Source organism: Pogoniulus pusillus, chromosome 4 (genome assembly GCF_015220805.1).
Source record: "Pogoniulus pusillus isolate bPogPus1 chromosome 4, bPogPus1.pri, whole genome shotgun sequence".
NCBI lineage: Eukaryota > Metazoa > Chordata > Aves > Piciformes > Lybiidae > Pogoniulus > Pogoniulus pusillus.
This window is the reverse complement of record NC_087267.1, coordinates 32,859,434-32,879,193: the sequence shown is the minus strand read 5'-3', so window position 1 is coordinate 32,879,193 and position 19,760 is coordinate 32,859,434. Positions and strand designations below refer to the sequence as shown.

General features: G+C 43.7%; 1 protein-coding gene across 2 annotated transcripts in view; it reads right to left on the bottom strand.

The window, feature by feature from the left end:
- Positions 1 to 19,760, bottom strand: part of RELN (reelin) — a 314,867-nt gene that overhangs the window by 181,871 nt on the left and 113,236 nt on the right. For both annotated transcript variants that reach the window (XM_064142519.1, XM_064142520.1), the window contains exon 4: positions 7,293 to 7,363. In XM_064142519.1, coding sequence (XP_063998589.1) covers positions 7,293 to 7,363 — 71 coding nt within the window. The remainder of the gene's footprint in view (positions 1 to 7,292; positions 7,364 to 19,760) is intronic.

Below are 19,760 nucleotides of genomic sequence, written 5' to 3'. Positions count from 1 at the left end.
GACATGGAGACATCAGACTGTAGAGGGGCTTCTTAAGAAAGGAATCCCAATCCTGCCCTCTGTGGCACTGGAATACAAAATTGTACAAAATTCTGGGAACTACGTTGAGCGGAATGATTTTGCCTGAGGAGTAGCTACATCCTTCACCTTTCCCATCTCTTGGCTTCACCTTTCTGAGAGTCTCCTTTAGTTGATGAGGATGAGGTCACAAGTCTCCCTGTATGGTCCTTTTTCCAAAGAGCAGTGCTACTGCTTCGGAGTTGCATAGTGCACAGGGAAATTTTTCTCCTTCATGCTTTAGCACCCTTCTTGCTGCGGCAAAGGCAGGCAGGGTTGCCTGACACAACTGCCAGCTGCACCCAGCCCGGCACCATGAGCTAGATCTCTCCAGCTTTCTCCCAGCAGAATTGTTGTTTTCACATGCCTAAACTCTTCTGCATTCCACAGTGCAATGCAGCAGGTCTGATGTTTTGCCAGCTCTGTTCTAATTAGGTTACTACTTACTAACATATGGGTTTTGTTCTGATCAACCCAGCATGAATCAATCTGCACAATAATGTTTTACCTTATTTTTGATTTAGTTTGCCATTAGATCAAAAAGCTAAAGATATTGTTAATGAAAGATTTTACTAATGGCAACAACACTGCCAATCATTAGCACCCTTGTTTGCCTCCAAAAGTATTTTTAGGACATTCACCTTTTCTGCCTTGGTTTATGCACTTTATTCTCTTGGATGTTTGTGCCGGATTAACTCTTTTGTCTTGCAATTTTTATGCCTCTTTTCTTCTATATCCAATAAAATTCTTATAAACTTTAAAGCTTACATCAGTCCTCAAGATCTCTCTAGCTTCCTAAAATATTTATTATATGCTGAACACACAGCTTTTCAAGTGATTATTTTGCTTTCTTGGGTGTCTTTCCCTATGGCATCATTCTTTATTCCATTTACATTATACATAGGACTGCTTGTTTGTCATTGCCATCCCTTAACACCACCCTTTATCATCCTCTAATTCTCTTCAAAATAAGAACTATGCTTTCCTTTCATTGCACAAATCCCATTAGCTCTGTCAGGATTTACTAATGCACATCTGAGGGTGGACAGCCACAATGAACATGATTTCTGAGACTCTATGCTGCTTTCCCATCTTTTTGTATATCCTTTGTACTGGTTATTATGAAGTCTGACATCACCTTCAGTGAACACACTTATTAAAAAGATATCCTGTTATAAATCTAAGAAGTAGGCTATGGGTTTACTTTATTTATTATGACACATCATTCACTAGAGAATTTCAGTATGGTAATATTTAGGGCCAGAAACAGACCTAAAACCTCACTTATGTCAATCTACCTTGCTTTTATGCATCTCTCTTGCTATGATATCTGCATCTAAATACATTCACTAGTTCTTTTCTGAAGGAATTATTTGTTTACATTAATAGTATTGATGAAACTGTGACTGTCTTCATGGAATAGAAGCAGTGAGTCTTGCCTCAGAGAGAACATCTTCTATTTGAACAGGAAAATTAAGCCCAACAATACAGGAGTTAGAACAACGCTGTTTAAGGGAACTAAGGCAGTGCACATTGTCTGGTGAAGAAATTACAACAGATGGGCAGAGGGGAGCCTGATGCTGGAATGGGTAACAGGAGGAAGTGCAATGGGCAGTAGGGTGGTTGACTCAGTAAAGAAAATTGTGGATGAGCTGAACTAAGCCTTGGTGAGAATAAAAATGTGGGAAGGACCAAGAAAGCCTCTAAGAAGCTTACACATGCAGGGAAATCTGATTACAGGATGGTCATACACTGTCAGCTGAACATAGAACAGTACCTCTGGGTGATGCCTGGCTAAATGAAAATGATCTATTTTTGAAGTAAACAAAATGACATCACATATTTGGAGAAGACAAATTCAGAAAGTCTCAAAGTGACTGTAAAAAGCAAAGAACTGGGATGAAAATCATGGGGAACTCTAAAGTCATGATGACGCAGGAGACTATGACAAGATGGGAAAGCTGGAGGCCCTTTCAGGGAAGTGATGCAGGACATGGCTGTCAGTGGCTGGGCAGGAGCAGAAGGCAAAGCACAGCTGTCACAGATGAGCAGCCAGTGAAGACCCAGGGTTGGTACATCAGCATCTTTTATTCTCTACACACAAGTGATACACAAATCCCATTTTCACCTATAGAATCATAGAATCAACCAGGTTGGAAGAGACTTCCAAGATCATCCAGTCCAACCTGTCACCCTGCCCTATCCAATCAACTAGACCATGGCACTAACTGCCTCATCCAGTCTGTTCTTGAAGACCCCCAGGGACGGTGCCTCCACCACTTCCCTGGGCAGCCCATTCCAATGGGGAATCACTCTCTCTGGGAAGAACTTCTTCCTAACATCCAGCCTATACCTACCCTGGCACAACTTGAGACTGTGTCTCCTTGTTCTATTGCTGGTTACCTGGGAGAAGAGGCCAACCCCCACCTGGCTACAATGTCCCCTCAGGTAGTTGTAGACAGTAATAAGATCACCCCTGAGCCTCCTCTTCTCCAGGCTAAATAGGCCCAGCTCCCTCAGCCTCTCCTCATAGGATTTGTGCTCCAGGCCCCTCACCAGCTTTGTTGCCCTTCTCTGGACATGTTCCAGCACCTCAACATCCTTCTTGAATTGAGGGGCCCAGAACTGGACACAGTACTCAAGGTGTGGCCTGACCAGTGCTGAGTACAGGGGAAGAATAACCTCCCTTGTCCTACTGACCACACTGTTCCTGATGCAGGCCAGGATGCCACTGGCTCTCTTGGCCACCTGGGCACACTGCTGGCTCATCTTCAGCTTACTGTCTATCAGTACCCCCAGGTCCCCTTCCTCCTGACTGCTTTCCAGCCACTCAGTCCCCAGCCTGTAGTGCTGCTTGGGGTTGTTGTGGCCAAAGTGCAGAACCCTGCACTTGGCCTTGTTAAATCTCATCCCATTGGCCTCTGCCCACCCATCCAGCAGAGGCCAATGGGATGAGATTTAACACCCTGAGGGACAGCATGCTGTGACATAACTTGATCTAACTAACATAAGTATTTCTAAAATGCTGATTTGAGGTTAAGTTATGCTCCAAAATGGAGAAACGTAAGAAAGGGGAGTGTAAAAAAGTTCCTATTTCTGCTGTTGTCTCTCCTACTAAGATCTCCTGGTAGAAAGTATCTGAAGGAAGAATTATCAAAGCCTGTACAGATGGACTCCTACTCTCTAGTATCTGCTTATCAAGGTATTTTTTTCAAGTAAGGAGAAGTCTTGCTGCACTGCTCATATTCTCCTTGATCATCCTGCCAGTTCTGACACTGATAATCATGTATTTCCTTTCAGTTTGCTTGCACATAGCTTTCAAAGTGCTGGTCATAGCCAGCACTCTGGCTTCCTGTCAGCCTGCCATCAACACATCTTCCATCTTCCCTTACCTGTTCTGGTCACTGCAAGCTGTCTTTGGCTGCAGTGCACTCATTGTGCAGTCCTGATTTGGGGAATTTAATCTGTTTATGAGGCTTTACATAATTTTATGCTGATGATTCTTCCACTCATAACTGGTGTTGATTGAGCAAGTAGCCTGTGTGAGATATCCTCACCATTCTTCTTAGGACATCTCAAAGGGTGATCCTGCCAACACTTCTGTCCCCAAATCACCTTTTATTAGTCACCAAAATAGTGTTTATACACACCCATACTATGGGAATACAACTCATCTCCTGTTCTGAATACTAAATATATCTTGGTAACCTATCCAGGTATTTTTTCCCTGCACACAGTAAAAACACCCATACATGCCTGGCCCAGTCATAGAAGCATAGAATCAACCAGGTTGTAAGAGACCTCCAAGATCATCCAGTCCAACCTAGCATCCAGCCCTAGCCAGTTAACTAGACCATGGCACTGAGTGCCTTATCCAGTCTTTTCTTGAACACCTCCAGAGATGGTGACTCCACCACCTCCCCAGGCAGCCTATTCCAATGCCAATCACTCTCTCTGGGAAGAACTTCCTCCTAACACCCAGCCTATACCTTCCCTGGCACAACTTGAGACTGTGTCCCCTAGTCTGGGGACTCCTTTCCTACTCCAGAATCTGGGTTATATTTTTTTTACTTCATTCAAAGCAGACCTAAATTCCTGGCATGTCAGCATACATCTTCAGTCACCTCTCTGAATCCCCTTTCCTACTTCCCATTGAAATATTAAAATACTGAAAATTCAAATACTGAAATCAAAAATTGAAATACTTTCCCCTCATTATCATAGAGGTAGGTACCTATTATTACCTTACATAACTCAACATAAGCTCCTGACAATTTTTGGTGTTTTCTTTCACAAGCCATTACAGAGTTATGTCATGGAGGGCCCATAGGCCCAAAAAAAGGCTGCCTGGACACGTTTTTCTGCCCATAACTAGAAGTAAACACATAACGAGCACAAAGGGGCACAACAGACCTGGTGCCATAAAGTCTGGCCTGCCCAGGACCCCCGATTGTGTAAGATGGTTGTGTAAGCCCCCACACACCCAGCTCGTGCCTGCCTAGTATAAGACCCATGTGATTCCCATATTTGGAAGGTCCAGGCCTGTGGCTTTTGCATATTATGGTATGGTTAGCTAACTGCCAAGCTGATTGGTCATTTTGGTGGCCAATGGGCCATTAATCTCGGCCCACATTTAATAAATGGGGGTACACAGGTAAACAAAGTGTTCAGGCCCCCCCACATTCATAGAAGTATTCATAGTATTCATAGAAGTATTCATAGAATCAACCAGGTTGGAAGAGACCTCCAAGATCATCCAGTCCAACCTAGCAACCAGCCCTATCCAATCAACTAGACCATGGCACCAAGTGCCCCATCCAGTCTTCTCTTGAAGACCCCCAGGGACGGTGCCTCCACCACCTCCCTGGGCAGCCCATTCCAATGGGAAATCACTCTCTCTGTGAAGAATTTCTTCCTAATATCCAGCCTATACCTACCCTGGCACAACTTGAGACTGTGTCCCCTTGTTCTATTGCTGGTTGCCTGGGAGAAGAGGCCACCCCCCACCTGGCTACAATGCCCCTTCAGGTAGTTGTAGACAGTAATAAGATCACCCCTGAGCCTCCTCTTCTCCAGGCTAAACAGTTGCTCACTCACTCTCATTATTATGCATAAGCCTGCCTGTATCTAGGGAGCCCAGACTCCCGTACAGCTGTGCACCCTACTGCCTGCCCGCTGCCTTACTGCCTGAGGCGTGCCACTGCCGCCAAGCTACCGGGTGCAGAAGGATTGTCTGCATGCGATTGGCCTATAGGGCCAATGTTACATCGCACTCCTTCTGCATCTGAGGTCCTGCCTAGGAATCCCTGGACAGAGCATCCAGAAGAAGCCAGGAGAACAAGGTCAGAGACTGTCCTTTCCCCTGAAGCCAGGAGGATCCCAGCCTCAAAGTCCACGGGCAGATTCCCCTGAAGACTGGACACTTGTAATAGGCTGTGACACAGCCCCAAGGGTGATTGATAATTAATAAGAATTTGTAAGTAAATGCTTTAATGCCTCTGTAATTTCTATTGCCTCCTGCCACTAGAGCAGAAAGAGCTTCAGCTCATACTGGGCAAACAGCATATTGACCCCAAGCAGTATTTGCCGTGGGGAAACTCCTCTCTCTGTTTATAGTTTGAATTGTTTGCTAGTTATTAATAAGTTATGGTTTGATACTAATCCTAGAATGTCTTTCATAACTGTGTAGATCCTTTTAATATTAAAATATAGTGGTTGGGGGTGGCAAGAGTTCAGAATATTGAAAGTAATAAATTATATATTTTTATGGAATATCATCTCGCACCAATTAATTTCTCCCCTCCACCACAATTGGCAGAGGTGGCAGAACTGTGTTCAGTTCTGGGCCTCCCAGTTTAGGAGGGACATTGAGATGCTTGAGCGTGTCCAGAGAAGGGCGACGAGGCTGGTGAGAGGCCTTGAGCACAAACCCTACAAGGAGAGGCTGAGGGAGCTGAGATTGTTTAGCCTGGAGAAGAGGAGGCTCAGGGGTGACCTTATTGCTGTCTACAACTACCTGAAGGGTGGTTGTGGCCAGGAGGAGGTTGCTCTCTTCTCTCAAGTGGCCAGCACCAGAACGAGAGGACACAGCCTCAGGCTGCGCCAGGGGAAATTTAGGCTGGAGGTGAGGAGAAAGTTCTTCACTGAGAGAGTCACTGGACACTGGAATGGGCTGCCCGGGGAGGTGGTGGAGTCGCTGTCCCTGGGGCTGTTCAAGGCAGCATTGGACGTGGCACTTGGTGCCATGGTCTAGCCTTGAGCTCTGTGGTAAAGGGTTGGTCTTGATGATCTACGAGGTCTCTTCCAACCTTGGTGATACTGTGATACCCCTCCGTGACAAGTTATGCCCATGAAAAATCCCCTAGAGTTCTAATACCCCCTAATGAATTTTGTGAGATTTTCCTCTTGCTTCTTAATATGGAAACACACTTCTAACTCCTTAAAAACCAGATCATTCTATGATCTATGCTAATCAAAGTATTTTGTTTAGGTTGGTAGACCCATGTTTCACTGTCTTTTTTCACACAGAAATATCACTGGAGTTTTGTGGAGAAAACAATCAGCAAAGAAATTCCTTTCTCTTTGTACCAAAAATGATAGATACTTCCTCTACTTCTCACTGCTTTAATGAAGCAGGTTCAAAGCAGTGTACTGTTATCAGACACCGTCTGACAGCAAGAGGTTTAGCTTTAGGTTATTCATTAAAAGGATATTTATGATAAGTCATGCAAACAATTAGATTCTCAAAGTTTCGCCTAAGTCAAACATTTTGTTTAGCTATAAAAATGATCAAATGTTGTAGGTGACGGGCAAAAATCTGATGGCCTACTTTCACAAAAATGGGAAAGCAGGCCCTTGACAAAGATGTGTCTGAGCTGGATAGCAAACAAAGCCTTTGCTGCAGGCATATTGCATTTTTTTGCTTGTGCTTAACACAGTGAGAGTTAAAAGTCAACTTGGGGTTTTCACAAAACAAAACCGCTGGTTGTTAAAGGCTGATTTCAGGTGAGTGTGTACTGCAGTGGGATTTACTCTAACTTTGTATCTTCCCCAGTGTCTAGCACAGAGGACAGGGGTTTCCCAGATAATAAATGGGAGATATGAAGCTAAAGAAAGTATAATTTTTAATTATATGAGATTCTGATGTCAAGTTCACCTCAAAGTAGGTTCCGTGATAAGCAGCACTGACATGAGCACAATGGAAAACTACACTTTAGTAAGATGATGACTCTTACCTCCCTGTTCACACAGCTGTTGTGCTAAGGCATCCTTGAATATAACTTGGCCCCTATGAGTAGCTGTAGCCCTGTAAACATAAAAAAAGACAACAATAAATAATGTAGCATATTTATATATGTATATGCATGTCTGTATGCATGACTAACCAAATCACAAGTCCCATTCTGCTTCCATCCTGTGTTCTTCTTTCTGTGCTCTTAAATTCATAGAATAATTTGCAGGATCTTTTTCAGCACATAGCAAAAAGAAAAGTTGCTAAAGTAAAATGGTTTAATTGGTAATAAAAAACATTGGCACAGGGATTCAATGAAAGGCTTAAGTAAGCACTTCTCCCACGGCCAGGATGCAGAGATGCTGCACTGGGAAAATATAGTCACCTAATGCAGCAGGCAACACCTAATGGCTACACTGTTCCATGCTATTGACAGAGATGTGGAGTTGGAATATGTGTCCATAAATCCTCTCTAGAAGCAAATGGAGGAACAACCAAGCTCTGTCTCAGGTCTCTGTCAAACATCTCCCAAACAAAATGAGACCCTACATCGTTTCTTGGTACACTTCACAGGGGTTTGCTGCCAATTAGGTTGTTCTTTATGTTAATGTCCTTCATTTTCCAGACAACATAAAGTGGAGTTTCTCCTTTTATTAAAAATAAAAACTATCATAAGTCTTTCTTTTTTCCCTCCCTCAAAGTAAGAAGCCCAGCACCGGCACACTGCCTGTCACCTGGCAATTCACTTTGCAAACAATATTCTGTTTCCTTGGTTTTCTCTGGTCTCAGCCTGCCCCCGCCTCTGAGGAACTGATATCCTTATAGTGTCACACAGAGTTTCTATACTTGAGTTCTCACCAGGTTTGTCTAAAAAATAATTGCTTCCCATCCACAACTCACAGCCAACAGACCAGCTGATGTAGCACAGAGAGATGTTTGTCATTTTGTGTTCCCATAGTCAGCTAGAAATACAATGCAACTTGAGTGTTTGTTTCTCTCATACAGAACTGCCCTACTAATGGTGCTAGTCATTCTTTATTTCTACCTGCATTTCTTTGCCTGCTCTCATGCCCAGCAACCACAGTGACTAGCGAGTAAAATAGAAGCCAGAACATCTCCCCAGTGTATAAAGAAAGGCAGGAGAGCTGAGCCTTCCATCCTTATTTAGAAGTATGAAGTAGAGTATTAAAGCTTTGCACAATCACTACAGATGTTTCTATGAATTCCCTCACAGGCATATCATGCACACAAGCCAGAACAGGACCAAGCACCAAAACTAGACACGTGCCCAGGCTTCTTTAAAAGGATCAGCTGTGGTGACTGAAATGGCATCCCACAGCCAGCTTTGGGGCTGACACAGCACCATCAGACAAGCTTTGCAAATCTGTTTCATTATGTCGATCCATGTTTTGAGCAAGTTCCTGGTTTGCCATGCCCCTAGACACACACAAGAAAAATCAGAGAACCATTAAGGTTAGAAAAGGGGTCCAAGATTGTCAAGTCCCATCATCAACCCAACACCACCATGAACTCCCCTGGCACAACTTGAGACCATTTGGTCTTGTCCTATCGCTAGTTACTTGTGAGAAGACACCAACACCCACCTCACTGCAACCTCCTTCCAGGGAGTTGTAGAGAGCAGTGAAGTCTCCCTCTCAGCCTCCTCTTCTCCAGACTAAGCAAGTCCATCTCCCTCAGCCACTCCTCACCAGATCTGTTCTCCAGATCCCTCACCAGTTTCATAGAATCATAGAATCAACCAGGTTGGAAGAGACCTCCAAGATCATCCAGTCCAACCTAGCACCCAGCCCTAACCAATCAACCAGACCATGGCACTAAGTGCCTCAGCCAGGCTTTTCTTGAACACCTCCAGGGACGGTGCCTCCACCACCTCCCTGGGCAGCCCATTCCAATGGGAAATCACTCTCTCTGGGAAGAACTTCCTCCTAACATCCAGCCTATACTTTCCCCAGCACAACTTGAGACTGTGTCCCCTTGTTCTGTAGCTGGTTGCCTGGGAGAAGAGGCCAACCCCCACCTGGCTACAACCTTCCTTCAGGTAGTTGTAGACAGCAATAAGGTCACCCCTGAGCCTCCTCTTCTCCAGGCTAAACAACCCCAGCTCCCTCAGCCTCTCCTCATAGGGTTTGTGCTCCAGGCCCCTCACCAGCTTTGTTGCCCTTCTCTGGACACACTCTAGCATGAAAATGTCCCTCTTGCAGTGAGGGCCTCAAAACTGAACCCAGTATTCAAGGTGAGGCCTACCCAGTGCCCTGTAGAGGGGGACAATCACTTTCCCACTCCTGCTGGCCACAACTCTTCCTGATCCAGGACAGAATGCTGGTGGCCTTCTTGGCCATCTGGGCACACTGCTGGCTCCTGTTCAGCAGGCTGTTATCTAGCACAGCAGCTTTCTGACCGGCAGCTTTCCAGCCAGACTCCCTCAGTGTCACACCTAAGGCACAGAAGGTATTTTGCTCAACATTTCTACTCCTGGCCCAGGCTGACAAGGTGGAAGAGAGGGATCTTTGCAGGCCCTGAGAAAGAGAACTTGCATTAGCAGTGAACTGGGATTTCAGAGATGCTGCTTCTGCAACAGCTCAGGATATCATCCAGGATGTAGACAACATCAACAGCAACCACAAAATTCTTTTATGGGGCAGCTGAGCACAGACTTGGAACACAGACCACATGCAGAGGGGAGCTGACTGTGTCTGAATGCAAACAAACCCCAGCTGAAACCAGTAACACCAAACCGTGTTCTGTTTGCTGCATCTCTGCATGTGTGTGAGAAAAACGGGATCTGGGGAGAGAGCCAGCAGCCAGCTGAATGGTCTGCATCTCTCTGTGTCTATCAACCCTTGCTTGATAATGCAGACGAGAAGCCAATTCTTGCTGTTCCATAGCAGGAGCAAGCTGCACCCTGAGGGCACTGCTTCTGACAGCACATGTTCACATCAGCTTAAGTTTTGCAGTGGGTCCGTGGGTGAGTTCTGCACTGGCCAGGGCAGCTTCAGAAAATTATTAAAGGGTGTCACTGCTATCAGTTTACCAGCATCACCTGCTTGGTTTTCTCTGCATTTCTGCTTTATTAACAGAGCAGAAGACAATAATCAAGTCCAGCTCACATGAATTAAGCTGCTTTTAGAAACAAGAGCAAAAGGGGAAGTTCCTGCATGGAACTTTGTTTGGTGGTGATGTTATACAACCACAGAACTGTTTCAAAAAAGACTTTTAAGATCATCCAGTCTGGCTGCCAACCCCATACCACCATGGCCACTAAACCATGTCCACATACTTTTTAACAGCTCCAGGAACATGGACTCCCTCTCCAGGGGCAGCCTGTTCCAATGCCTGACCAGTCTTTCACTAAAGAAAATTTGCCTAATATCCAACCTAAACCTCCATGTTCTTACCTCATTAATGACATTACTGGAACAAGTTTTATTCTCTTTTAAACATGTGTAACATATTCACACCCTATCCATGCCCATATATTTACACTGAAGTTTAAAAGCTACACAATCTTTATAGCACTTATAATAAAAACAACACTGGCGACACTTGAAAAAGACTCTACAAGTATAAGATAATTATTCAGCTATCAATTAGGGGGGTTGTTTTCTTGATATATATCCAGAAACTGATTTTTCTGATTTTTTTTTCAGAAGTTTCTACACTATCTTTAATGTAGTTAAATACTGCTTAGATGAAAGGTACTTACTAACAATTAACTGATGTTACTCTGCACCAGTCTGTCATCCCACTTTCATTGTATGCTATTTATTGCCAGCTAAAGGGCAAGTGACTAATCAAATCTAAGCTGTCAGTCAGACAAAATGTTAAGATGCATGCTCTGCATGTCCCTAGAGGTAATTCCTCACTAGGAATTAATCTTTCCAAAGAGATGAGAAAAGAAGAACAGGAGGGAACAGGGACATCCTGACATGGTAAAGTGAGAGCTTCAAAATGAAAACAACTTAGAGGCAATAAGGTTCCCTTTATATTAACTTCACACTTCCATTAGCTTAGATGTATTTGTCTCCTTGGAGCTATGCAAGAGAGAAAGGAAAATGAGTTTTTAAAGTAGCAAGAGGAGGTAAACTGCTGACAGAGGAAGAAAGAGGTCTTAACACAGGAATACTCTATCAGGTGTCAAGGCTCACTGTCAGTTCAAGGCCATTACTAACCCCATGCATCAATTACAGCAATTCAGTAAAGAATTTTCCTTCCTAAAGCCCAACTACTCATGTTGAAATTGGGTGCCAATGAAGACTTTTAGATTGTCTGTCACTGAAAAGCACAGAAAGAAATATGACTTGCTGATTTTCCACTTGAACTATATAGCTCCCATCACCTGTGAAACAGGGCTTGAAGTGCCATCCTACTCAAGTGCCGACAAGCTTAAAAGTGCAGCACTTCCAGCTTCTCTGAGCATACCCTAAGAAATACCCCACTGTGCTATGAACATTTGCTCCAGGTGGTTTGGAAGGAAAACCTACGGCCACTTGCATACAGTCATGAACCTGTAGTTAGAGAAATATTCATCTCTAACTTGTAGTTAGAGAAATATTAATCTCTGCCTCCTGTTGATTAGATGCAGTATGCTGAGCTGTGTGTCCAGGAGCACAGTACCTGCCCTTGGCCCTACCTTGAAGCTGTCACTATTTGGTCATGTTCTGGAGTTTACACACATGGTGTGCACTCTGTCCTTACAGAAGGGCTTGGCACATGCCCTCTCCCTGGGTGAGGGAAGGCATTAGGACAAACTTGTTTGGGAGATGGCTGGGAAAAAAGACGCAGGTTTCCTATAGTGAAATACACCATCTCATGACAGACTCAAAAGGGTTCTCAACATGACCAAGGAAAACAAGGGTATTTCTCAGCCTCATTAGCAGAGCTTAACCCTGTGCCTGCTAGGCGCTGCATTGCATATCTTTGCAGGGCCTTTTGTGTATGCATCTACTGGAGTAAATTCACAATGATACACACAACAGCAGCTCCAGTGGCATAAGTGGCTGGCAATATGAAACTAAGATTGGTCTTCTAAAGCCCCACAACGCTCTTCCCCCAGACTGGGTCTCCACAGATTACATTCCCTCTCTGCTTCTGCTGGGAAGATGGTTAGTGCTGGATATCTGGAAAGCTTGGGCTGGAATGGAAAAGAAAATGACATACACCCAGTAATTGCTGTGGTGACTGAATAGGGAAGTATCACATATTTCACACTGGATTCACACGTATTCACATCTCAAGTTGTGCCAGGGGAGGTCTAGACTTGATATTAGGAGGAAGTTCTTCACAGAGAGTGATTTGCCATTGGAATGGGCTGCCCAGGGAGGTGGTAGAGTCACTGTCCCTGGAGGTGTTCAAGAAAAGACTGGATCACTTAGTGCCATGGTCTAGTTGATTGGCTAGGGCTAGGTGCTAGGTTGGACTGGATGATCTTGGAGGTCTCTTCCAATCTGGTTGATTCTATGATGTCTTATTTAGCCTATATCTTCTGCTGTGGCTGAAAATTTATGTGACAATTTCTTCAAGAGCAATCAAGAACAATGTATTAATCTCAGCTGAGAGCTGGTGCTGGTGTTGGGGGCCAGCAAGGAAAATACATAGAGTACTTCTAGCTGTTGATGCAGAATGTGCTTCAGTAGGAGGCTTCCAGGTACAGGTGAATCGCCACTAAGTTATTCTTTCAGTTTCCACTTGACAGGAAAGCAGAGTCTAATTAAAGCACTAGGAACAAGACCTGTGTATTCTGAAAGGTGCATTTTTGGCTCTGCCTTTTCCTCCCTGCCCCAGTCATTTCTTCCCTGAGATGCTATAAAAAAAGAGTCATCTATCTTGGCTGTATTCAGCCAAAACTGACAGGGAAATCTGGCACGTAAGATATAATTACTGATGCAGACATAAGTTCAGGAGACTAATTATCACACTTGCTCTAAAAGTCTTGATCAAAGGTGAAAAGTCTTTGGAGGAAAAGGATTAAAACGGCCAGCAAAAGCTAGGATATGTGTTAGAGGGCAAAAGGCAACCACTTCACTGGGGACTGACATCCTGTGTTGAAGTTTGTGGCTTACATTCATAAATCATGCTCAGGACTTCATGGATAAGTTAAGACTCTGCCTTCACACACAGGAAATTCAAATGGAACTAGAGCCACTTCATTCTTTCTCATCTCTAGAGTTTTATCTCTGGAGGTTGCTCATGTGGGGAAATGGACTCAAAAGTCAGTCTAAGATGATTATATTTAAATTTTGTTTAAAAAAATAAAATCTGAGACTAAAAGGCAGATGTCAAAAGCCTTCTCAAAAAGAGCACATAAACACCAAGGAAATAAATCTAAGTCTCATTTTGCAAATGTTTTTGATATTAAACCAACTTTTAAAACACAGCATGTTCAGAGATGGGCTATTTCTCCCTCCCACACACTGTCTACCACTCTTAATGGTAACTCTTTCAGTGTTGCCAGACCAAACTTGCGTCCAAGTCTTGCAGAACTTCTCTCACTCAGTGCACCCTGTGCAAAACCTGTTTTTAAAAGCTACAACTCTGAGCACACTTCTCCCTCTTCTGAAGCGTGCTGTGGTCCATGCACAGTCCTGTGTGTACTCGTGGTCCAGCACACGCTTACAAGACACAATGTAGGTGCTGCTGTTGCTCTTTGGCATTAAAGAATATATAGAGTTATACACTTGAAAGAAATACAATGACTTGAAGTAACTACAAGGGAAGGAATAGGACAGCTAAGTGTTAACATCAGCTCAAAATTAAATGGATTCCATTTTTCTGTGCTTTAATATAGAAACCTGTGCTAGACCCTGTGCTGATCTGACCAGGGATTAATTTATGCAAACATTTAAAGGCTTTCTTTAACCAGGATTGGAATGAAACAAACATTATCAAGTGCAAAACCAGAGGAGAATAAATTATAGGTCCATTCTCTGTAATACTGGCTAAGGTAACAACCAGGGTGGGCGAGCAACTCTATTGCCTACACTTTAAAAGTTTAAAGAACTTTCTTTTGCAGTCCTAAAAAAAACACCAAACATTTGCTTGGTGTGAGTAAAAAAGAGGGATACACACAACAGTATATATGCATTAGGAGAGAGTAAAAATTACCATTTGAAACAGTATATAAAACTTTTCAGCTTCCTTTTTCCTTCCATCTCAGAGAATAACAATTTATTAATGCTTTAAATTTCCACCTATTTTATGTGACTGAAATGATTAGAGCTTCTTGCCAACTGAAAGCAGATTAGGACAATTATTTCTTCTCAGCTACAGGAAATCAAATATTTTGATTACCACTTAGTTTTGTAGGATTATGAAGGAAACCAAATTCTCTTTTTTCTACATCTTAAATAAATAGATATTGCAGTGGCATCTGCCAAGCAGCTAGCTCATATAAATAACAGAACAAGCACTCAGTATCTCTCTATACTGACAGAGTGCCACGGCCAGGTCCTTGTTTTTTACCTTTCCCAGTGTTTGGAAGAGTATGTTGTCCCTCTCTTAGCTTTTGTAATCTACTGTATCTTAATATCTAGTGAAACACCAATAGCATGGCCAAAATGGCCACCAGCATCCTGATCTGTATCAGCAATGGTGTGGCCAACAGCAGTAAGGAAGTGATCAAGACCCTGTACTGGGCACTGGTGAGGCCACACCTCAAATATTGGGTTTCATTTTGGGGCCCTCACTACAACTACAAGAAGGACATTCAGGGGCTGAAGCATGTCCCAGGGAGGCCAAGAAATCTGGTGAAGGGTCTGGAGAACAGGTCTTGTGAGGAACAAATGAGGGAACTGGGATTGTTTTGTCTGGAGAAGAGGAGGCTGAGGGGAGACCTCACTGCTCTCTACAACTCCCTGAAAAAAGGTTGCAGTGAACTGGGGGCTGGTCTCTTCTCCCTAGTATCAGGTAATAGAACAAGAGAGAACAGCTTGAAGTCGTGCCAGGGGAGGTTTAGTTTGGATATTACTGGAAAAACTGGTCAGGCATTGGAACAGGCTGCCCAGGGAGGTGTTCAAGAAGTGCATGGACATGGCACTCTGGGATACAGTTTAATGGCCATGGTGGTGTTAGGCTAACAGTCGGACTCGACGATCATAGAGGTATTTTCCAACTAAAACAATTCTGTGTTTGACTAATTAAAAATCTAAAATACTACATTCTGTAGTGGCATGTTAGATCTTATGGTGAAAACAATGTTGGCTTTAAAAAGATCCTAAGTAATGGCAAAAAAAAAAAAAATTAAGGTCACCTTTTCACTTTGGTCTTCTCAATCTATCTGTGTCAATATTCATTTCCCAGTTAAAGTTTGAACAGCCTGCTCTAACCTGATTTAGCTCTCCACTGTTTGTGGACAACTAAACAACAGCTATGGATAAGCTTGATCAGACTTGATGAGGCCCTGGGCAGCCTAATCATGTTGAAGGTATCCCTGCTGACTGCAGGGGGACTGGACAAGATAATCTTTGATGGTCCCTTCCAACTCAGTGCAATCTGTGAAGCTGGACCATGTGAGAATCTGGAATCTCATCCTCTGTATTTTCTTTCTAGCCTACACAGAGAAATTCTCAAATATCCAAGTTCACCCTATTGCTAACCTACTCATTTTAATATGAATTGCAGAGATGCAAATGGTGCATCCCAACTATGCAAACCAATTTACAAGTGAAGGATAAAAGGTGCCCCTTTAGTCTAAAGCTAGAAAATATTCCTGCTGTGGATAGGAGCTCTGTCCCTGCAAGCTGGTGGCTGTAGTCATGACCTGTTTTCCTCCTACTGCTGCAAGATCCAAAAGGAGTGAATCAAGCTGCTTCCAAGCCATGTGCAGAGTTTTTAATTCCTCCACCCAGGAGATCATGGCCTGCCTTCAGAACCATCTTCACATTCCAGAGAGTATCATGGGACCACAGTATAACAGAGGTGGAAAGAGACCTCAGGAGGCCTCCGGGCCAATTTCCTGCTCAAAGCAGATGGAACCACAGTAATCAAACACATAGAGCCCTGCCATGCCTTTTGCCATGTTGTCCAAAAGCCCACAGTTCTGGTATTGGTGAAGTTGTTTTGCATAATAAAATACTGCTGGGCTTAGCAAGCTTATGTTGAACAAAAACTGCTCTGTGAACTTTAGCTTGAGGTGGTCAGTCACTTGAGACAGGCATAAATACTCTCAATTTACAACTCGTGTGCAGCAGCCTCCCATACAATATACTAGTCAAACACTAATGAATTTGAACCCACATTTCTCTCGAGGAAGCAATCCATGATTTATCTTGCTTAGAAATAATTTACCCACTAAGCTGCACTGCCATAACATCTGCTTTTGATACCGTGTTGATAGCAGTTCCTTAAGCCTACTAGTAAAAAAAGACATCAAATTCTAAACCCTGTCCTCCTAAAGTATAGCATTAATGAAGAGATTTATAACCACAGCCTTGAAAGAAGCCAAAGTACCAGACAATGCAAGCAGTAACTCGAGTACTTCAGGATGAATGGTTGGTCTCAGTTCTTTGTTATTGACTCATTTTTCCTCTGAGCACAGATTTGTTTTCAGACATCCTTGGCAGCATTAGCACAACACTGGAATGAATGTTTGTAGGGAAATATCTTGTTGATGTTCTGAGACTCTTTAGCACAGCCCCAACACTGGCTTTCCTATATCCCAGATGAACAAAAAATGGCAGTACTGAGTGAAACACAACCAGAGTTTGACTCTTCAATTATCTGCTAATGACAGTTTCCAATCAAAAGGAATACACTGGGAATCCAGACCAGTAATGATGCCAGGAAGGTGAACTTTCCAAATGTATGAAATAATTATTTCTCTGTTACATGAAATATTGCTCAGGAGCTCAAATTCTCATGTCTGGAATCCCTAGCACCAACTATTCCAGATGAAGGCATTCATTAGAGACTCACACATCTGGTGCTGTACACAACAGAGTGGTGCTGGAAATCAGGCAAAATCATCTACAATTTGCATAGCTAAGAAGTTTATGGTTGATTAATAAACCAGCAAACTTGAACTAACACTTAATGATAGAACAGGATCGCTTCTCAAGACCGATATTCTTGTTCACAGACTGTTGGTTTTAAAGTCTTTTTTTTTTTTCTTTTAAGATATCTGCATAAAATAAACAAAACCAAGGTTGTTTTTTTCCTGTTTTTGCTTTTTTTTTTCAAATCTCTCCTCTTCAGCAAGGCAACTTTGGGTATTAAGTCCACCGCTGCACTTAGTACAATGCCCCTGTACCATTAAGGAAGAGACATTTCCCATAAACTGCTCAGGATAAATTCAGGAATCACAGTATCACAGTATCATCAGGGTTGGAAGAGACCTCACAGATCATCAAGTCCAACCCTTTACCACAGAGCTCAAGGCTAGACCATGGCACCAAGTGCCACGTCCAACCTTGCCTTGAACAGCTCCAGGGACGGCGACTCCACCACCTCCCCGGGCAGCCCATTCCAGTGTCCAATGACTCTCTCAGTGAAGAACTTTCTCCTCACCTCCAGCCTAAATCTCCCCTGGCGCAGCCTGAGGCTGTGTCCTCTTGTTCTGGTGCTGGCCACCTGAGAGAAGAGAGCAACCTCCTCCTGGCCACAACCACCCCTCAGGTAGTTGTAGACAGCAATAAGGTCACCCCTGAGCCTCCTCTTCTCCAGGCTAAACAATCCCAGCTCCCTCAGCCTCTCCTTGTAGGGCTGTGCTCAAGGCCTCTCCCCAGCCTCGTCGCCCTTCTCTGGACACGCTCAAGCATCTCAATGTCCCTCCTAAACTGGGGGGCCCAGAACTGAACACAGTACTCAAGGTGTGGTCTAACCAGTGCAGAGTACAGGGGCAGAATGACCTCCCTGCTCCTGCTGGTCACACCATTCCTGATGCAGGCCAGGATGCCACTGGCTCTCTTACCCTGTGGCAGGGTAAATCAGACAGGTTTCCTAAACACACACACACCCCACCCCCCCAGATCCCGTTCTTCTGAGCACTCCCTTAAGTAAAAACATTCCAGGTATTTACCACAGGTAATGGAGAGCAGTGACATCCTATCCTCAAGACACTGCATTACTTCTGCTAAGGTAAAACTGACCAGATACCAGGCGTCATCTTTACAGATGAGTCAGTAACAGGTACCAGATTTGATAGTCACATAAAGTTATACTCAGTTCAGCAAAAGCACAGCACTCACAACACCTGGGAAGGCAGTCCTCAAGACTAAGAAAAGCAAGAAACTCTACTAAGAGTCTCCCCTGTTCTTAGCAAACTTCCTCGTTTACAGCGTGTGATGCTGATTGTCTGGGATACACCTGAGAGCCAACCCAAGTCAGTTCTCAGAATTGACTCAGAACTGCTATGGCCTGCAGCCCATGGCTGGTCTGAGACTATCCCAGCAAAACCAAACAGCTGTTGACTGCTGGGGAAAAAAAAACCAATCATAGAATCATAGAATCAACCAGGTTGGAAGAGACCTCCAAGATCATCCAGTCCAACCTATCCCCCAGCCCTAACCAATGAACCAGACCATGGCACTAAGTGCCTCATCCAGTCTTTTCTTGAACACCTCCAGGGACGGTGCCTCCACCACCTCCCTGGGCAGCCCATTCCAATGGGAAATCACTCTCTCTGTGAAGAACTTCTTCCTAATATCCAGCCTATACCTACCATGTCTACACACCATGTGACTGAAATAAAAAACCAACATCCCATAAGCTGTGAGGCACCTTGTCCCTATGGATGCGACGGCTGTGGCTGTGAGTCAGAAGGCTTAAAGTAAAACCCATCAGAGAGATGTAAGGAATAGCAGTAAACTGTTAGCTGACAGAGGAGCACGGCTGGCAGAGGCACGAGTACCAATTTAGAATAAGACATATCCAAGAACAGCAACCAAAACCAGTGCTGTAGAAGAGCAGCACTACTTGCTTGGCACATGTTAAGGAAGCAGGCAGACCTCAATCACTGGCAAAGATAACTGAGCTACGTTATTCTTATAGAAGATTATGAAAAACACTATATTGCAAACAACAACAACTAGAATGTCTCCATACACAGCTGGTGAGCCAGGCCTTTAGCTTCCAGGTGCATCAGTTTCTGAGGATGCCTCAATCAGGGAGCTCGAAGTAAGTTTGGATTCCTTGCCTGACATTGTTATTAATCTCTTTTTATTGATGTATTTAGATTGTTAATTGAGCTGAAGCCAATCCCTTGCATTTAAACTGAGTTTATATATTAATAATACTTAGTGGGCGTGTATTTACATCTGTCTTTTAGCTTCAGAATTTCAAATGTTGCATTTATTTGTATTTGTCAACGTATCATAGAACAGCTTAGGTTGGAAGTAACCTTGGAGATCACATATTGCACCTAAATATTGTTCTGGCTCTCTTAATGATCTTGAATTAAAATATACAAAAATAACAGGAATTTGTAAACTCAGAGAAATAGAAAAGATCACAAACATTC